This window comes from Nerophis lumbriciformis, linkage group LG21 (assembly GCF_033978685.3).
Source record: "Nerophis lumbriciformis linkage group LG21, RoL_Nlum_v2.1, whole genome shotgun sequence".
Taxonomy (NCBI): Eukaryota; Metazoa; Chordata; class Actinopteri; order Syngnathiformes; family Syngnathidae; genus Nerophis; species Nerophis lumbriciformis.
The window spans coordinates 8,632,501-8,647,500 of record NC_084568.2 but is presented as its reverse complement, the minus strand read 5'-3'; the positions used below and the strand labels follow the sequence as shown (position 1 = coordinate 8,647,500).

The 15,000-nt window shown below is 36.3% G+C and overlaps 1 protein-coding gene across 2 annotated transcripts in view; it reads right to left on the bottom strand.

Annotated features, from left to right (window-relative positions):
- The window catches only part of LOC133621196 (ephrin type-A receptor 7-like), a 744,518-nt gene that overhangs the window by 34,927 nt on the left and 694,591 nt on the right, over positions 1–15,000 (bottom strand). The window contains exons 12-14 of one of the 2 annotated variants that reach the window (XM_061983156.2): positions 8,200–8,261; positions 1,711–1,827; positions 1,222–1,636 (exon numbers count right to left, since the gene is read on the bottom strand). In XM_061983156.2, the coding sequence (XP_061839140.1) occupies positions 1,550–1,636; positions 1,711–1,827; positions 8,200–8,261 (266 nt within the window). In that variant the 3' untranslated portion in view covers positions 1,222–1,549. Of the gene's footprint in view, positions 1–1,221; positions 1,637–1,710; positions 1,828–8,199; positions 8,262–15,000 lie in introns of those variants that run through there. The other variant, XM_061983155.2, reaches the window with a different exon arrangement.

Below are 15,000 nucleotides of genomic sequence, written 5' to 3'. Positions count from 1 at the left end.
CAGCATCTGTGATGGTATGGGGGTGTATTAGTGCCCAAGACATGGGTAACTTACACATCTGTGAAGGCACCATTAATGCTGAAAGGTACATACAGGTTTTAGAGCAACGTATGTTGCCATCCAAGCAATGTTACCATGGACGCCCCTGCTTATTTCAGCAAGACAATGCCAAGCCACGTGTTGCATCAATGTGGCTTCATAGTAAAAGAGTGCGGGTACTAGACTGGCCTGCCTGTAGTCCAGACCTGTCTCCCATTGAAAATGTGTGGCGCATTATGAAGCCTAAAATACCACAACGGAGACTGTTGAACAACTTAAGCTGTACATCAAGCAAGAATGGGAAAGAATTCCACCTGAGAAGCTTAAAAAATGTGTCTCCTCAGTTCCCAAACATTTACTGAGTGTTGTTAAAAGGAAAGGCCATGTAACACAGTGGTGAACATGCCCTTTCCCAACTACTTTGGCACGTGTTGCAGCCATGAAATTCTAAGTTAATTATTATTTGCAAAAAAAAATAAAGTTTATGAGTTTGAACATCAAATATCTTGTCTTTGTAGTGCATTCAATTGAATGTGGGTTGAAAAGGATTTGCAAATCATTGTATTCCGTTTATATTTACATCTAACCCAATTTCCCAACTCATATGGAAACGGGGTTTGTACATGTATGTATGTACACACACACACACACACATATATATATATACACACATACACACACATATATATATATATATATATTTATACATACATGTATATATATATATACACATATATACATACACATATATATATATATATCAATATATATATATATATATATACATACATGTATATACATATATCTAATATATATATATATATATATATATATATATATATATATATATATATATATATATGTATAACCGTCAATGGAACATATAAAATGTGTGTGTTGTTTACTTGAGTCATATTGCATTCTACACGTATGTATCTCTTATGTTTGACTGGTCACACTTATCATTACACCATGTACCAAATAAAATTGCTTTGAGGTTGGCAAGCAAAACCAGAATCATGCCGTACATTAGGCGGACTGGGTTATAAGGCGCACTGTCGAGTTTTGAGGGGAAAAAAATGATTTTAAGTGCGCCTTATAGTCCGGAAAATACGGTAGATAAATTTAGTGTCACAAAAAGCTTTCGTATTTAAGACAATAGTTAATCTCCATAGATTTTTAATACTTTTCGAACAGTAGAGCATTTAAAAAGTAAAAGTATATCGTACCAAAGCGGTATTTGCAAGATGCATTTAAAGGGGTCTACCATTTTGTGAGGGTTGAATTAGGATGGGAAACAATCTGGGCAAATTGTCAGGCAGAGCTCTTATCGCACCAGGAACTGATCGTTTACAAGAACAAGTGTCCTTGTCCCTTTATTTTGTGCGTCGCAACGGGCTTATTTGCACTTTTGACAGCCGGGCTCCTTTTTTTAAAGGAAGAATAAACCGACGGAGCGAATCTTCCTCGTGAAAAAAAAAGTGATTTTGACAGCAACGTCGTGTCGTTTTCAGCTCCATGTGTTCCTCAAATAGGACGCCGCAGACAAACGACTGTCAAACCCGGTGGCGGACGAGGACAAATTGTATTCCGAAGGCTGCCAAAGAAAACCTTAGCTTGAGACATACATCACCCTATAAAGCTCTGGTCGATCCAACGCGCTCTCCTTACCTTGTGTGCAGCCAGGCGCTTGTGAACAAAGCCCATTTCGGCGAGGTACTTCATCCCCGACGCCACACCAGTCAGCATATCCATCAGCTGCATTACGCTCAGCTGACCCTCGTGTTTCTGGGATTTGCAGAGGGGGAAAGGAAAGTGTGAGTGGAAGAGCAGAAAGAGGGAGAGAGAAAAAAATCTAGTCTATTTTTTCAATTGGGAAATTAAAACAAACAGGATATTATTTCATGGAATTAAGCAGAGAGCAGAAGGCCACAGTCGCAGAATATTGGAGCAAACTGGCCCCTTTTGCATGCACATTTTTCTTAATATGTAACATGTCAGCATGTACGAATGGGCACAATGCATTATTGTACTGATTATTAAACACTACACTAATATATATATATATTTATACATATATATAGTCGAGATTTCTGTGGTTTATCCGTTATACAGTGCTCAATACCGGGGTAGAGCGGAATATACGTTAGGTCAGGAAAAAACACAAGAGGCTATATCATCCCCACATGCCTGTTTTGCAGGTTTCCCTGCTCGTCAGGGGATTTTATTGAAATGACAATAAAATGCAATAATTTTATTGAAATGTCAATAAAATACAATAATGTTATTGAAATGTCAATAAAATCCCCTGACGAGCAGGGAAACCACCAAAACAGGCTTGTAGGGATGATATAGCCTCTTGTGTTTTTTCCTGACATAACGTATATTCCGGTCTACCAAATAACATTTCAATAAAATTATTGTATTTTATTGACATTTCAATAAAATCCCCTGACGAGCAGGGAAACCACCAAAACAGGCTTGTAGGGATGATATAGCCTCTTGTGTTTTTTCCTGACCTAACGTATATTCCACTCTACCAAATAACATTTCAATAAAATGATTGTATTTTATTGACATTTTAATAAAATCCCCTGACGAGCAGGGAAACCAGCAAAACAGGCTTGTAGGGATGATATAGCCTCTTGTATTTTTCCCTGACCTAACATGTATGTATGTATATATATATATATATATATATATATATATATATATATATATATACATACATATATATATATATATATATATATATATATATATATACATATATATATACATATACATATACATATACATATATAATATATATATATACATATACATACAAAACAGGCTTGTAGGGATGATATAGCCTCTTGTATTTTTTCCTGACCTAACATGTATGTATGTATATATATACATATATATATATATATATATATATATATATATATATATATATACATACATACATATACATATATATATATATATATATATATATATATATATATATATATATATATATATATATATATATATATATATACATACACATACACACACACATATACAGTACAGGCCAAAAGTTTGGACACACCTTCTCATTCGATGCGTTTTCTTTATTTTCATGACTATTTACATTGTAGATTGTCACTGAAGGCATCAAAACTATGAATGAACACATGTTACACACTGTTACATTTTTATTCTCATTGTTGCTTTTTTTAATTTTTATTCTATTGTAATATTTTTCTATTTTGTTTCCATTTATACCCCCATTATTTACTTTCTACTTTTTAAATTCAATCTCAATTTTGTACACTGCTGCTGGAATTTTAATTTTCCTGAGGGAACTCTCCTGAAGGAATCAATAAAGTACTATCTATCTATCTATCTATCTATCTATGTGGAGTTATGTACTTAACAAAAAAAAGGTGAAATAACTGAAAACATGTTTTATATTCTAGTTTCTGCAAAATAGCCACCCTTTGCTCCGGTTACTTTTTCGCACACTCTTGGCATTCTCTCCATGACCTTTAACATTCACCAAACTCAAGGAGCGCCCTATCGTTTAAAAAAATTAAAAATTAAAAACATTAAAATGGCCCCCTGCATGCTTACATTTTTCAGTGTGTGGCCCTCAGTGAAAAGTGATTGGACAAACGGTACCAATGTAATTTTTACAGTAAAAACCTTGACTTTTTTTATTACAGGGTATGGATCATTAAAGAGTTGTTAAGAGAAGATGGATGGATGGTGTGTTTTGTGAAGCATCAAAGTCATTGGCAACAGTCAGAAGAGTATACTGTTTACTGTATACTGTTTACTCTCCCCCCTCTTTGTTTTGCCATAGGAAGTGAAAAATTAGGTTTAAAGCGGGGGTCGAGCTCTTTAGCGCTACCCTAATGGCTCCCTGTAGCTTTTTCGAAAATGTATGAAAATGGAAAAAGATGGGGGGAAAAAAGTTGTAATATTGTTTCTATAGGACGACAAACTTGACACAAACCTTCCTAATTGTTAGAAATCCCAATGTTTATGTTCTCTCATATAGATTCTCTGATGAGGGTATTTGGCGCGCGCTGTTTTGTCCTACTAATTTTGGAAGTCCTTGAACGCACCGTAGTTTGTTTACATGTACAACTTTCCTTAATGCTGCCACAGAAAGACATTTTTATACCACTCCTTCTTTGTCTCTATTTGTCCAGCAAACGTTTTATGCTGTGCGTGAATGCACAAAGGTGAGCTTTGTTGATGTTGACTTGTGTGGAGTGCTAATCAGGCATATTTGGTCACTGCATGACTGCAAGCTAATCGATGCTAACATGCTATTTATGCTAGCTTTATGTACATATTGCGTATTTTAGGCAGTTTCAGTTTCCTTCAACTTAGACACACACATCTTTGCCTTTGGCTGTTAAAAGCCAGTAATTTCCAGTAATTATCACACCCTCTGAAAAGCCTCTGTTTTAGTAATGTTTTCCAATGTTGTAAAAATGTGTAGAATAAATATAACATGTCTGTCTGTTTGCGTCCGCCTGCGACACATAGTCATTTTGATAGTAGGCTAATATAGCTAATATAGACACTTACATCATGTGTTGCCTTCATTATAACACTTATTTAAAGCTTTACATTTTTTGCGGCTCGAGACAGATTTTTGTTGTTGTATTTTTGGTCCAATACGGTTCTTTCAACATTTTGGGTTGCCGACCTCTGGTTTAAAGGAAGAAACTGTGGCGCTTGATTAATTTGAACTGATAAATGACCACATTTCTTGTAAAATTGGCCACCAAAGTGAAAACGTTAGTTAAGATTAGATTTAAGATCCTTTTAATGCCACATTTCTCCCACAAGATGTTCCAGCTCTCTGATTACATTTTACTGCCTGGCTCTTAGAATATTAATTAAATTAATGTGGTCTTTACCTATTTAATGGAAAGTGAATGGAGTGCATTAATACATACATTCATGTGAAGTACAGGCCAAAAGTTTGGACACACCTTCTCTTCATTCAATGTGTTTTCTTTATTTTCATGACTATTTACATTGTAGATTGTCACTGAAGGCATCATTACTATGAATGAACACATGTGGAGTTATGTACTTAACAAAATAAATGTGAAATAACTGAAAACATGTTTTATATTGTAGTTCCTTCAAAATAGCCACCATTTGCTCTGATTACTTTTTCGCACACTCTTGGCATTCTCTCGATGAGCTTCAAGCAACCTGTGAAGTGAAAACCATTTCAGGCAACTACCTCTTGAAGCTCATCAAGAGAATGCCAAGAGAGTGCGAAAAAAGTAATCAGAGCAAAGGGTGGCTATTTTGAAGAAACTAGAATATAAAACATGTTTTCAGTTATTTCACCTTTTTTTGTTAAGTACATAACTCCACATGTGTTCATTCATAGTTTTGATGCCTTCAGTGACAATCTACAATGTAAATAGTCATGGAAATAAAGAAAACACATTGAATGAGGAGAGGTGTGTCCAAACTTGTGTACATACATACAAATACACATATACATATATATATATATATATATATATATATATATATATACATACACATGCATATATACATCTGTGTATATATGTATATATACATACGCGTATATATATATGTATATAAACATATACTGTATACATACGTGTATATATTTATGTGTATAAACATATATTTGGGTATATGTGTACATATATGTATATATACGGCAAACTAAACAGGAGGCGCCATCTTTGCTACCAAGGACGTGCGTGGCCGTGTCCGGAAGCATGCAATTGCAGTCATTCTGAGGTTAGTTTTCCTGACAAAATATACCAAAAATATTAAGTCTATATATAGTTCTAAACATACTCCAGCTCATAAACTTACATTAAAACATGCTTTCATTTTGTGAAAGTATAATTGTGCAGCTGTACTTGATGCACTCAGCTGCTACATTCATGCAGTGTTGAGTGACCAGCAGACTGTCAAACACACTCCCAAAGGCAAAATAAACATTAAAAAAAAAACACAGAGCGACCAAAAAAAAAAACGTATTACCCTCATGTTGCCAAAATCTTTATTAGCTTTGAACCACCAATCACGGAGAAATTATGACTTTTGTGAGGTATGTCACCTTTTCTCCTCCAAACATATTGCTGGGTATTATTTGTTTCATCTGACCACATAACTTTCCTCCAGAAGGTCTTATCTTTGTCCATGTGATGTCAGATGAAACAAAAAGCTTGTGGATGGCTACCAAAAGTGCCTTATTGCAGTGAAACTTGCCAAGGGACATGGAAGCAAATATTAACATTGCTGTTTGACCCAGCACATTTGCTCACATTTTCAGTAGACCCATAATAAATTCATAAAAAGAACCAAACTTCATGAATGTTTTTTGTGACCAACAAGTATTGTATTTTTCAGACTATAAGTCACAGTTTTTTTTCATAGTTTGGCCGGTGGTGCGACTTATACTCAGGTGCGACTTATGTGTGAAATTATTAACACATTAGCGTAAAAGATCAAATAATATTATTTATCTCATTCATGTAAGAGACTAGACGTATAAGATTTCATGGGATTTAGCGATTAGGAGTAACAGATTGTTTGGTAAACGTATAGCATGTTCTATATGTTATAGTTATTTGAATGACTCTTACCATAATATGTTACGTTAACATACCAGTTGGTTATTTATGCCTCATATAACGTACACTTATTCAGCCTGTTGTTCACTATTCTTTATTTATTTTAAATTGCCTTTCAAATGTCTATTCTTGGTGTTGGCTTTTATCAAATAAATGTCCCCCAAAAATGCGACTTATACTCCAGTGCGACTTATACCGTATTTTCCGCACTATAAGGCGCACCTAAAAACCACAAATTTTCTCAAAAGCTGACAGTGCGCCTTATAACCCGGTGCGCTTTATATATGGATAAATATTAAGATTCATTTTCATAAAGTTTCGGTCTCGTAACTACGGTAAACAGCCGCCATCTTTTTTCCCGGTAGAACAGGAAGCGCTTCTTCTTCTACGCAAGCAACCGCTAAGGTAAGCACCCGCCCCCATAGAACAGGAAGCGCTTCTTCTTCTACTGTAAGCAACCACCCGCCCGCGTAGAAGAAGAAAAAGCGCGCGGATATTACGTACGTTTCATTTCCTTTGTGTGTTTACATCTGTAAAGACCACAAAATGGCTCCTACTAAACGACAGGGATCCGGTTCATGAAAAGACGCAATCTCTCCATCCGCACACGGATTACTATTTCACAGCAACTGATATTCCTGTGAACCGCACTGTGGATACAACGGGAGCACGTACGGTGAATATTCGCACCACAGGGAATGAGAAGTCATCCTTCACTGTGGTTCTAGCTTGCCATGCTAATGGCCAGAAACTTCCACCCATGGTGATATTCAAAAGGAAGACCTTGCCAAAAGAGACCTTTCCAGCCGGCGTCATCATAAAAGCTAACTCGAAGGGATGGATGAAGAAAAGATGAGCGAGTGGTTAAGGTAAGTTTAAGTTTACGCGAAGAAGCCGGGTGGCTTTTTTCACGCAGCTTCGTCCATGTTGATATACGATTCCATGCGCGCCCACATCACGCTGGTTTTAATATATTATTAAAGTTTGACTGACCTATTTGACTGTTTTTTTGACATTCCTTTAGCGCAGTTAGATGTGGCTTACAACACGGGGCGGCTTATAGGTGGACAAAGTTTTGAAATATGCCGTTCATTGAAGGCGCGGCTTATAACCCAGGGCGCCTTATGGTGCGGAAAATACAGTACATGTTTTTTTCCTTCTTTATTATGCATTTTCGGCCGGTGCGACTTATACGCCGGAGCGACTTATACTCCGGAAAATACGGTATGTGCTCCAATCACTCTATCACAAAAAAATAAGAGTTGTAGAAATGATTGGAAACTCAAGACAGCCATGACATTATGTTCTTTACAAGTGTATGTCAACTTTTGACTATTTTTTTAACCAAAAAAATAGTTAAAAATGTGTCCGCTTAAGTTAAGGTCATCAAGATAAGAGGGTTCCTCTTTATTTGCAGCTTCTACACGTTCTGCTGTCGAGCACGAGTCATGATTACGGCGAACAATAATCGATTATTCATTCCACCGGCTCATCAAATTAAAGAAACGCCATCAAAGCCCGGAGATAAACTCACCCTCAGGAAGGAGTCTAAGGCTCCATTAGACATGCTCTCCACGATGATCATCATGGTGTTACCTGAACACAAGCAGAACAAAGCAAGACAAATTAACGAGCGAGGATGTAGGAGGGGGGGTACAAGCAGACAAGTGGAGAAATAGAGACATAGGTGGAGAGGAGGGGATAAAGGGAGGCTTGTCCTCCTGGCAGCACGGCAGGATTTGTGGCAAAGCCATTCTTCACTCGGTGAACTGCGCTGAGGCTGGAAGAAGCTGTGTGCTGCCCTCTGCAAGTCTATCCTCCCTTAAACATTCGCCCTGCGTGCACACATACAGTATACACTGACAATTTTACAGCTTTAAGGCCTGTTTGATAGCATTTTATTAATAATTGATTGAAGTCAGAGGTAAATGATGCCTCGGTGAGTGTATGGTACACTCACTAGCTGTATTGACACGACACCGATAATATGTCAGGGTTTCATAATGCTTATCAAACATTAATTTGATGAAAAAGTAACTACAAAAAAGTTTGCACTTTGTGTAAATGGTAAATAAAAACAAAATACAATGATTTGCAAATCATTTTCAACCTATATTCAATTGAATAGACTGCAAAGACAAGATACTTAACGTTCGAACTGGTAAACGTTATTTTTTTGCAAATGTTAGCTCATTTTGAATTTGATGTTCCAAAAACACTGGCACAAGTGGCAAAAAAGACTGAGAAAGTTGAGGAATGCTCATCAAAACACTTATTTGGAACATCCCACAGGTGAACAGGCTAATTGGGAACCGGTGGGAGCCATGATTGGGTATAAAAGCAGCTTCCATGAAATTCTCAGTCATTCATCAACAAGGATGGGGCGAGGGTCACCATTTTGTTAAGAAATGCGTGAGCAAATTGTCGAACAGTTTAAGAACAACATTTCTCAACCAGCTATTGCAAGGAATTTAGGGATTTCACCATCTACAGACAGGTTTTGGAGCAACATATGTTGCCATCCAAGCAACGTTATCATGGACGCCCCTGCTTATTTCAGCAAGACAATGCCAAGCCACGTGGCTTCATAGTAAAAGAGTGTGGGTACTAGACTGGCCTGTCTGTAGTCCAGACCTGTCTTCCATTGAAAATATGTGGTGCATTATGAAGCCTAAAATACCACAACAGAGACCCCGGACTGTTGAACAACTTAAGCTGTACATCAAGCAAGAATGGGAAAGAATTCCACCTGAAAAGCTTCAAAAATTGGTCTCCTCAGTTCCCAAACGTTTACTGAGTGTTGTTAAAAGGAAAAGCCATGTAACACAGTGGTAAAAATGCCCCTGTGCCAACTTTTTTGCAAAGTGTTGCTGCCAACTTAGAATTTTGGCAGTATAATAATAAAAGTCACAATTTTACTCAACACAAGTCACAATTCTACAATAAAAACTGGAACATTTGTGCAATATTACGATAAAAGTTGGAATTTTACTCAATAACAGTCATAATTTTATAAGAAGCCCTGCGATGAGGTGGCGACTTGTCCAGGGTGTACCCCGCCTTCCGCCCGATTGTAGCTGAGATAGGCTCCAGCGCCCCCCGCGACCCCAAAAGGGAATAAGCGGTAGAAAATGGATGGATGGAATTTTATAAAGACAAGCTTTTAATGTATTGGCAATTTTATGAAAAGAGTCGTAATTTTACGCGACAAAAGTCACAATTCTATAAGAAAACTTTAACATTTTGGCAATATTATAATAATAATCTAAATTTCACTTGGCAAAATTATGACAAAAGTCATAATTTTACTCAAAAAATGTCACTATTTTACAAGAACAACAAAAAAATTGGCAACATTGTGATCAGTCAGAATTTTATATGACAAATGTCAGCATTTTGCTTTAAAAAGTAATCATTTTACATTAAATTAATTTTACGAGAATATATATTACAGAAACAGAAAGAATATGAGAAATTGTTCCCGATTTTATAAGAAAAATGTCGACACATTGTGAGAAAAAGACTGCTTTTAGTTCATGTATTTGTTTTTGAATATTTTGTTTGTAATTGGTTTGTTATCTTCATTATTTACTTCAAGTTATTACGTATGTTTTTATCTACATATATATATATATATATATATATTTTTTTTTTTAATTAATTTTGGCCAAAGGGGGTGCATTTCAGTTTCTTACACACACTTGTTATTTCATATGTTGACCAGAGGGGGAGCACTTTTAAAACCGACACACAGTCAATTTGAAAAAACCCTCCTTTTTGGTACCACCCTCGTTTTGATAGATTTCACTACCAGGGGTGCAAATGAGACATTCTCTATTAGATGCAATGGTTTTCTGTATTGGGACCATGATTTATGTCCTCACTTGTCCACACCTCCTCATATGGAAGGTACTTTTCCTTGTTGATGTCTCAAGAAGGGTAGAAACACACTCACACACACACACACACACACACACACACACACACACACACACACACACACACACACACACACACACACACACACACACACAAAGAAGACAAACTGCACAGTTCTCTTAACAACAACACACACTATTTTAAGGCAGTGCAAGCCCAGGAGACATCTCACCATTTTGAGAGCCTCTCTGCTTTAACCACCGCCTGATTGACAAGACACAAAAACACTCCACGGCGCAATTTTCCTTGAATTCAAATGTCACCCAAAGGCAGCATCTTGCGAACTTTTTGTGAGTAGTTTACACGGCAGGCATAATAATTCAGGGTGCAATTGAGTGTAATGTACGTGATAACTACAAAACCCAAAACCGGTGAAGTTGGCACGTTGTGTAAATGGTAAATAAAAACAGAATACAATGATTTGCAAATCCTTTTCAACTTATATTCAATTGAATAGACTGCAAAGACAAGATATTTAATGTTCGAACTGACAAACCACATTTTTTTTGTGCAAATAATCATTAACTTAGAATTTAATGGCAGCAACACATTGCACTAAAGTTGTCACAGGGGCATTTTTACCACTGTGTTACATGGCCTTTCCTTTTAACAACACTCAGTAAACATTTGGGAACTGAGGAGACACATTTTTTAACCTTCTCAGGTGGAATTCTTTCCCATTCTTGCTTGATGTACAGCTTAAGTTGTTCAACAGTCTCCGTTGTGGTATTTTAGGCTTCATAATGCGCCACACATTTTCAATGGGAGACAGGTCTGGACTACAGGCAGGCCAGTCTAGTACCCGCACTCTTTTACTATGAAGCCACGTTGATGTAGCACGTGGCTTGGCATTGTCTTGCTGACATAAGCAGGGGCGTCCATGAAAAAGATGTTGCTTGGATGGCAACATATGTTGCTCCAAAATCTGTATGTACCTTTCAGCATTTTATGGTGCCTTCACAGATGTGCAAGTTACCCATGCCTTGGGCACTAATACACCCCCATACCATCACAGATGCTGGCTTTTCAACTTTGCGCCTATAACAATCCGGATGGTTCTTTTCCTCTTTAATCAGGAGGACAAAACGTCCACAGTTTCCAAAAACAATTTGAAATGTGGACTCGTCAGACCACAGAACACTTTTCCACTTTGCATCAGTCCATCTTAAATGAGCTTGGGCCTAGTGAAGCCGGCGGCGTTTCTGGGTGTTGTTGATAAATGGCTTTCGCTTTGCATAGTAGAGTTTTAACTTGCACTTACAGATACAGCGACCAACTGTAGTTACTGACAGTGGTTTTCTGAAGTGGTCCCGAGCCCATGTGGTGATATCCTTTACACACTGACGTCGCTTTTTGATACAGTAACGCCTGAGGGATCCAAGGTCACAGCCTTGCCGCTTACGTGCAGTGATTTCTCCAGATTCTCTGAACCTTTTGATGATATTACGGACCGTAGATGGTGAAATCCTTAAATTCCTTGCAGTAGCTCGTTGAGAAATGTTGTTCTTAAACTGTTTGATGATTTGCTCACGCATCTGTTGACAAAGTGGTGACCCTCGCCCCATCCTTGTTTGTCGATGCATTTCGTGGAAGCTGCTTTTATACCCAATCATGGCACCCACCTGTTCCCAATTAGCCTGTTCACCTGTGGGATGTTCCAAATAAGTGTTTGATGAGCATTCCTCAACTTTGTCGGTCTTTTTTGCCACTGGTGCCAGCTTTTTTTAAACATGTTGCAGGCATCAAATTCCAAATAAGCGAATATTTGCAAAAAATAACAAACTTTACCAGTTCGAACGTTAAATATCTTGTCTTTGCAGTCTATTCAATTGAATATAGGTTTAAAAGGATTTGCAAATCATTGTATTCTGGTGTTGTATTGCATAATAGGTCCATTGTTAGACTTTCAGAATCAATATGAACTTAAACTCTTATTATACCTCCTGTTCCATTTCAAAAGAAGCTGTGCATTGCCATCACACTGAAAGATCCCACAAAGTGACGAAATTGACTTCCCAGCCAGGACTATTAGTTTAGTTGTGATCCTTCCTCCCTTCTCATCATGATATTGCATTATTGCAACATTGTTATTAGTTTCTCTGCTTAAATGCCCCATGGTATTCACCGCACAGATATTACTGTGTGCATGGAAACTTTTACGATGAGTGGAGTCCTCCTGCCATAAGCTTTTTAAGTTTGTCATTTAATAAACACTGATGCTGCCAATACGTAATAAAAGAATCCGCTCCATAAAAGAGGCCTCGGGAGCTAACGAGGGCGGTTTTGTTGTGGAGCAGATTCAGGTTGAAGACAGGTCCTTCTGGCTAAAGGCAACATGTATGCCTCAAATATTAAACACTTTCATTGATTGACAATGTGGGTCAAACAATTAGGGCTGCTCAAAAAATCAGAGTCGTGATTCTTATCAATCCGATTCTAAATCAATAATATGAATTATTATTCATATTAATTAAATAAAATAATATATAATACAATAATATTAATTAAAATATATATTATAATATTAAAAAAACATATTAAATTTTTTCCCAATCTGTTAAAAAAAAAAAACATTCTTAGGTCATCAAATTCACCAGTTCATATACACTAAACTATTTGACCAAAACATCCAAATCTTATCTTTGTGTTATTTAAAACAAAGCTAATTAGTGTAATGTTTGCAGTATTTTTTAGACTGCTACTACTTTTTTCCCTACGCTTTGAAGCCTGCAGCTTATGAAACGGTGCGGCTCATTTTTGGATTTTTCTTGGCTAACGGTCATAATGTTTTGTCTTCAAAAAATGGTTTACAACAAACACTGAAAATATGTGTTATTGTGTACGAGTGACAAAAATGACTTTTATTTTTTTTCCTAATCTATTTTTAAAAAGACATTCTTAGGTCATCTTCACGCTTATTCACTGCGCATATACGTCAATTTGTCAGTGACTAAGAGGAGCTTTTGTCACCAGTGACCTGTTTTGAAAAGGTTCCATTATCATTTTTACACCACATAACATATTGCACAAATCATCTTGAATCAAAAATTGATTCTGAATCGAATCGTGAGTTGTTGTAAAGCTAAACTACTTGAACAAAACATCCAAATCTTAGCTTTGTGTTATTTAAAACAAAGCTAATAAGTGTAATGTTTACAGTATTTTTTTGGACTGCTACTACTTTTTTTCCCTACGCTTCGAAGCCTGCAGCTTATGAAACGGTGCGGCTCATTTATGGATTTTTCCTGGCTAACGGTCATAATGTTTTGTCTTCAACAAATGGTTTACAACAAACACTGAAAATGTGTGTTATTGTGTACGAGTGACAAAAAAGTATTTTTGTTTTTTTTCCAATCTATTTTTAAATATTAATTTTAATATTAATATTAAATATATTTAAATATATAAATATAATATATATATATATATATATATATATATATAGGTCCTCTTTGCGCTTATTCACTGCGCACATACGTCAATTTGTCAGTGACTAAGAGGAGCTTTTGTCACCTGTAACCTGTTTTGAAAAGGTTCCATTATCATTTTTACACCACATAACATTGCACAAATCATCTGGAATCAAAAATGTATTCTGAATCGAATCGTGAGTTGTTTTAAGAGTTACATTTCTACAATTCATACACACTAAACTATTTGAACAAAACATCCACATCTTAGCTTTGTGTTATTTAAAACAAAGTTAATTAGTGTAATTTTACAGTATAATTTTGGACTTCTACTACTTTTTTCCAACGCTTTGAATCCTGCGGCTAATGAAACGGTGCGGCAATGTTTTGTATTCAACAAATGGTTTACTTAAAATGTGTGTTATTGTGCGTGTGTGTGATGGCACTCATCTTTCGGACAAGTTTCACTCACTGCAGATGTTGCGGGTTTAAAATCTACTTCCTGTTTTAATGCCTTAAACCAGAAATAAAAAATGACCATAGTGATCTACTTGAAAGGATTCTGCATCACTCCAAGCAACGTTTGTAAGTTTTACAATATAACTAAAATTATTCATACCTACTAAACTGTTAAGTGTTATTAGTGGGTTATTTGTACGTGCTATCATAATGTAAACAAGCTAGTGTCGTTAGCATTAGCAAATATGCTAACACATTTACAAGTGTCTGTGTTAGTATTTTTAACTTACAAAGGCAGTCTTTTTGTATTGTTTCAGTTTTGTAAATTCACCAAAACATCACCGGGGAGTTATTGAGTCTGTTTATCTGATTGGAGAGCTAGCTTACACTGCTAGTGTGTCCATGAATTTACCATGAATTGATTAACGTGTACCCCAACTTAAACAAGTTGAAAAACGTATTCGGGTGTTACAATTTAGTGGTCAATTGTACGGAATATATACTGTACTGTTTCATATAATGTATTC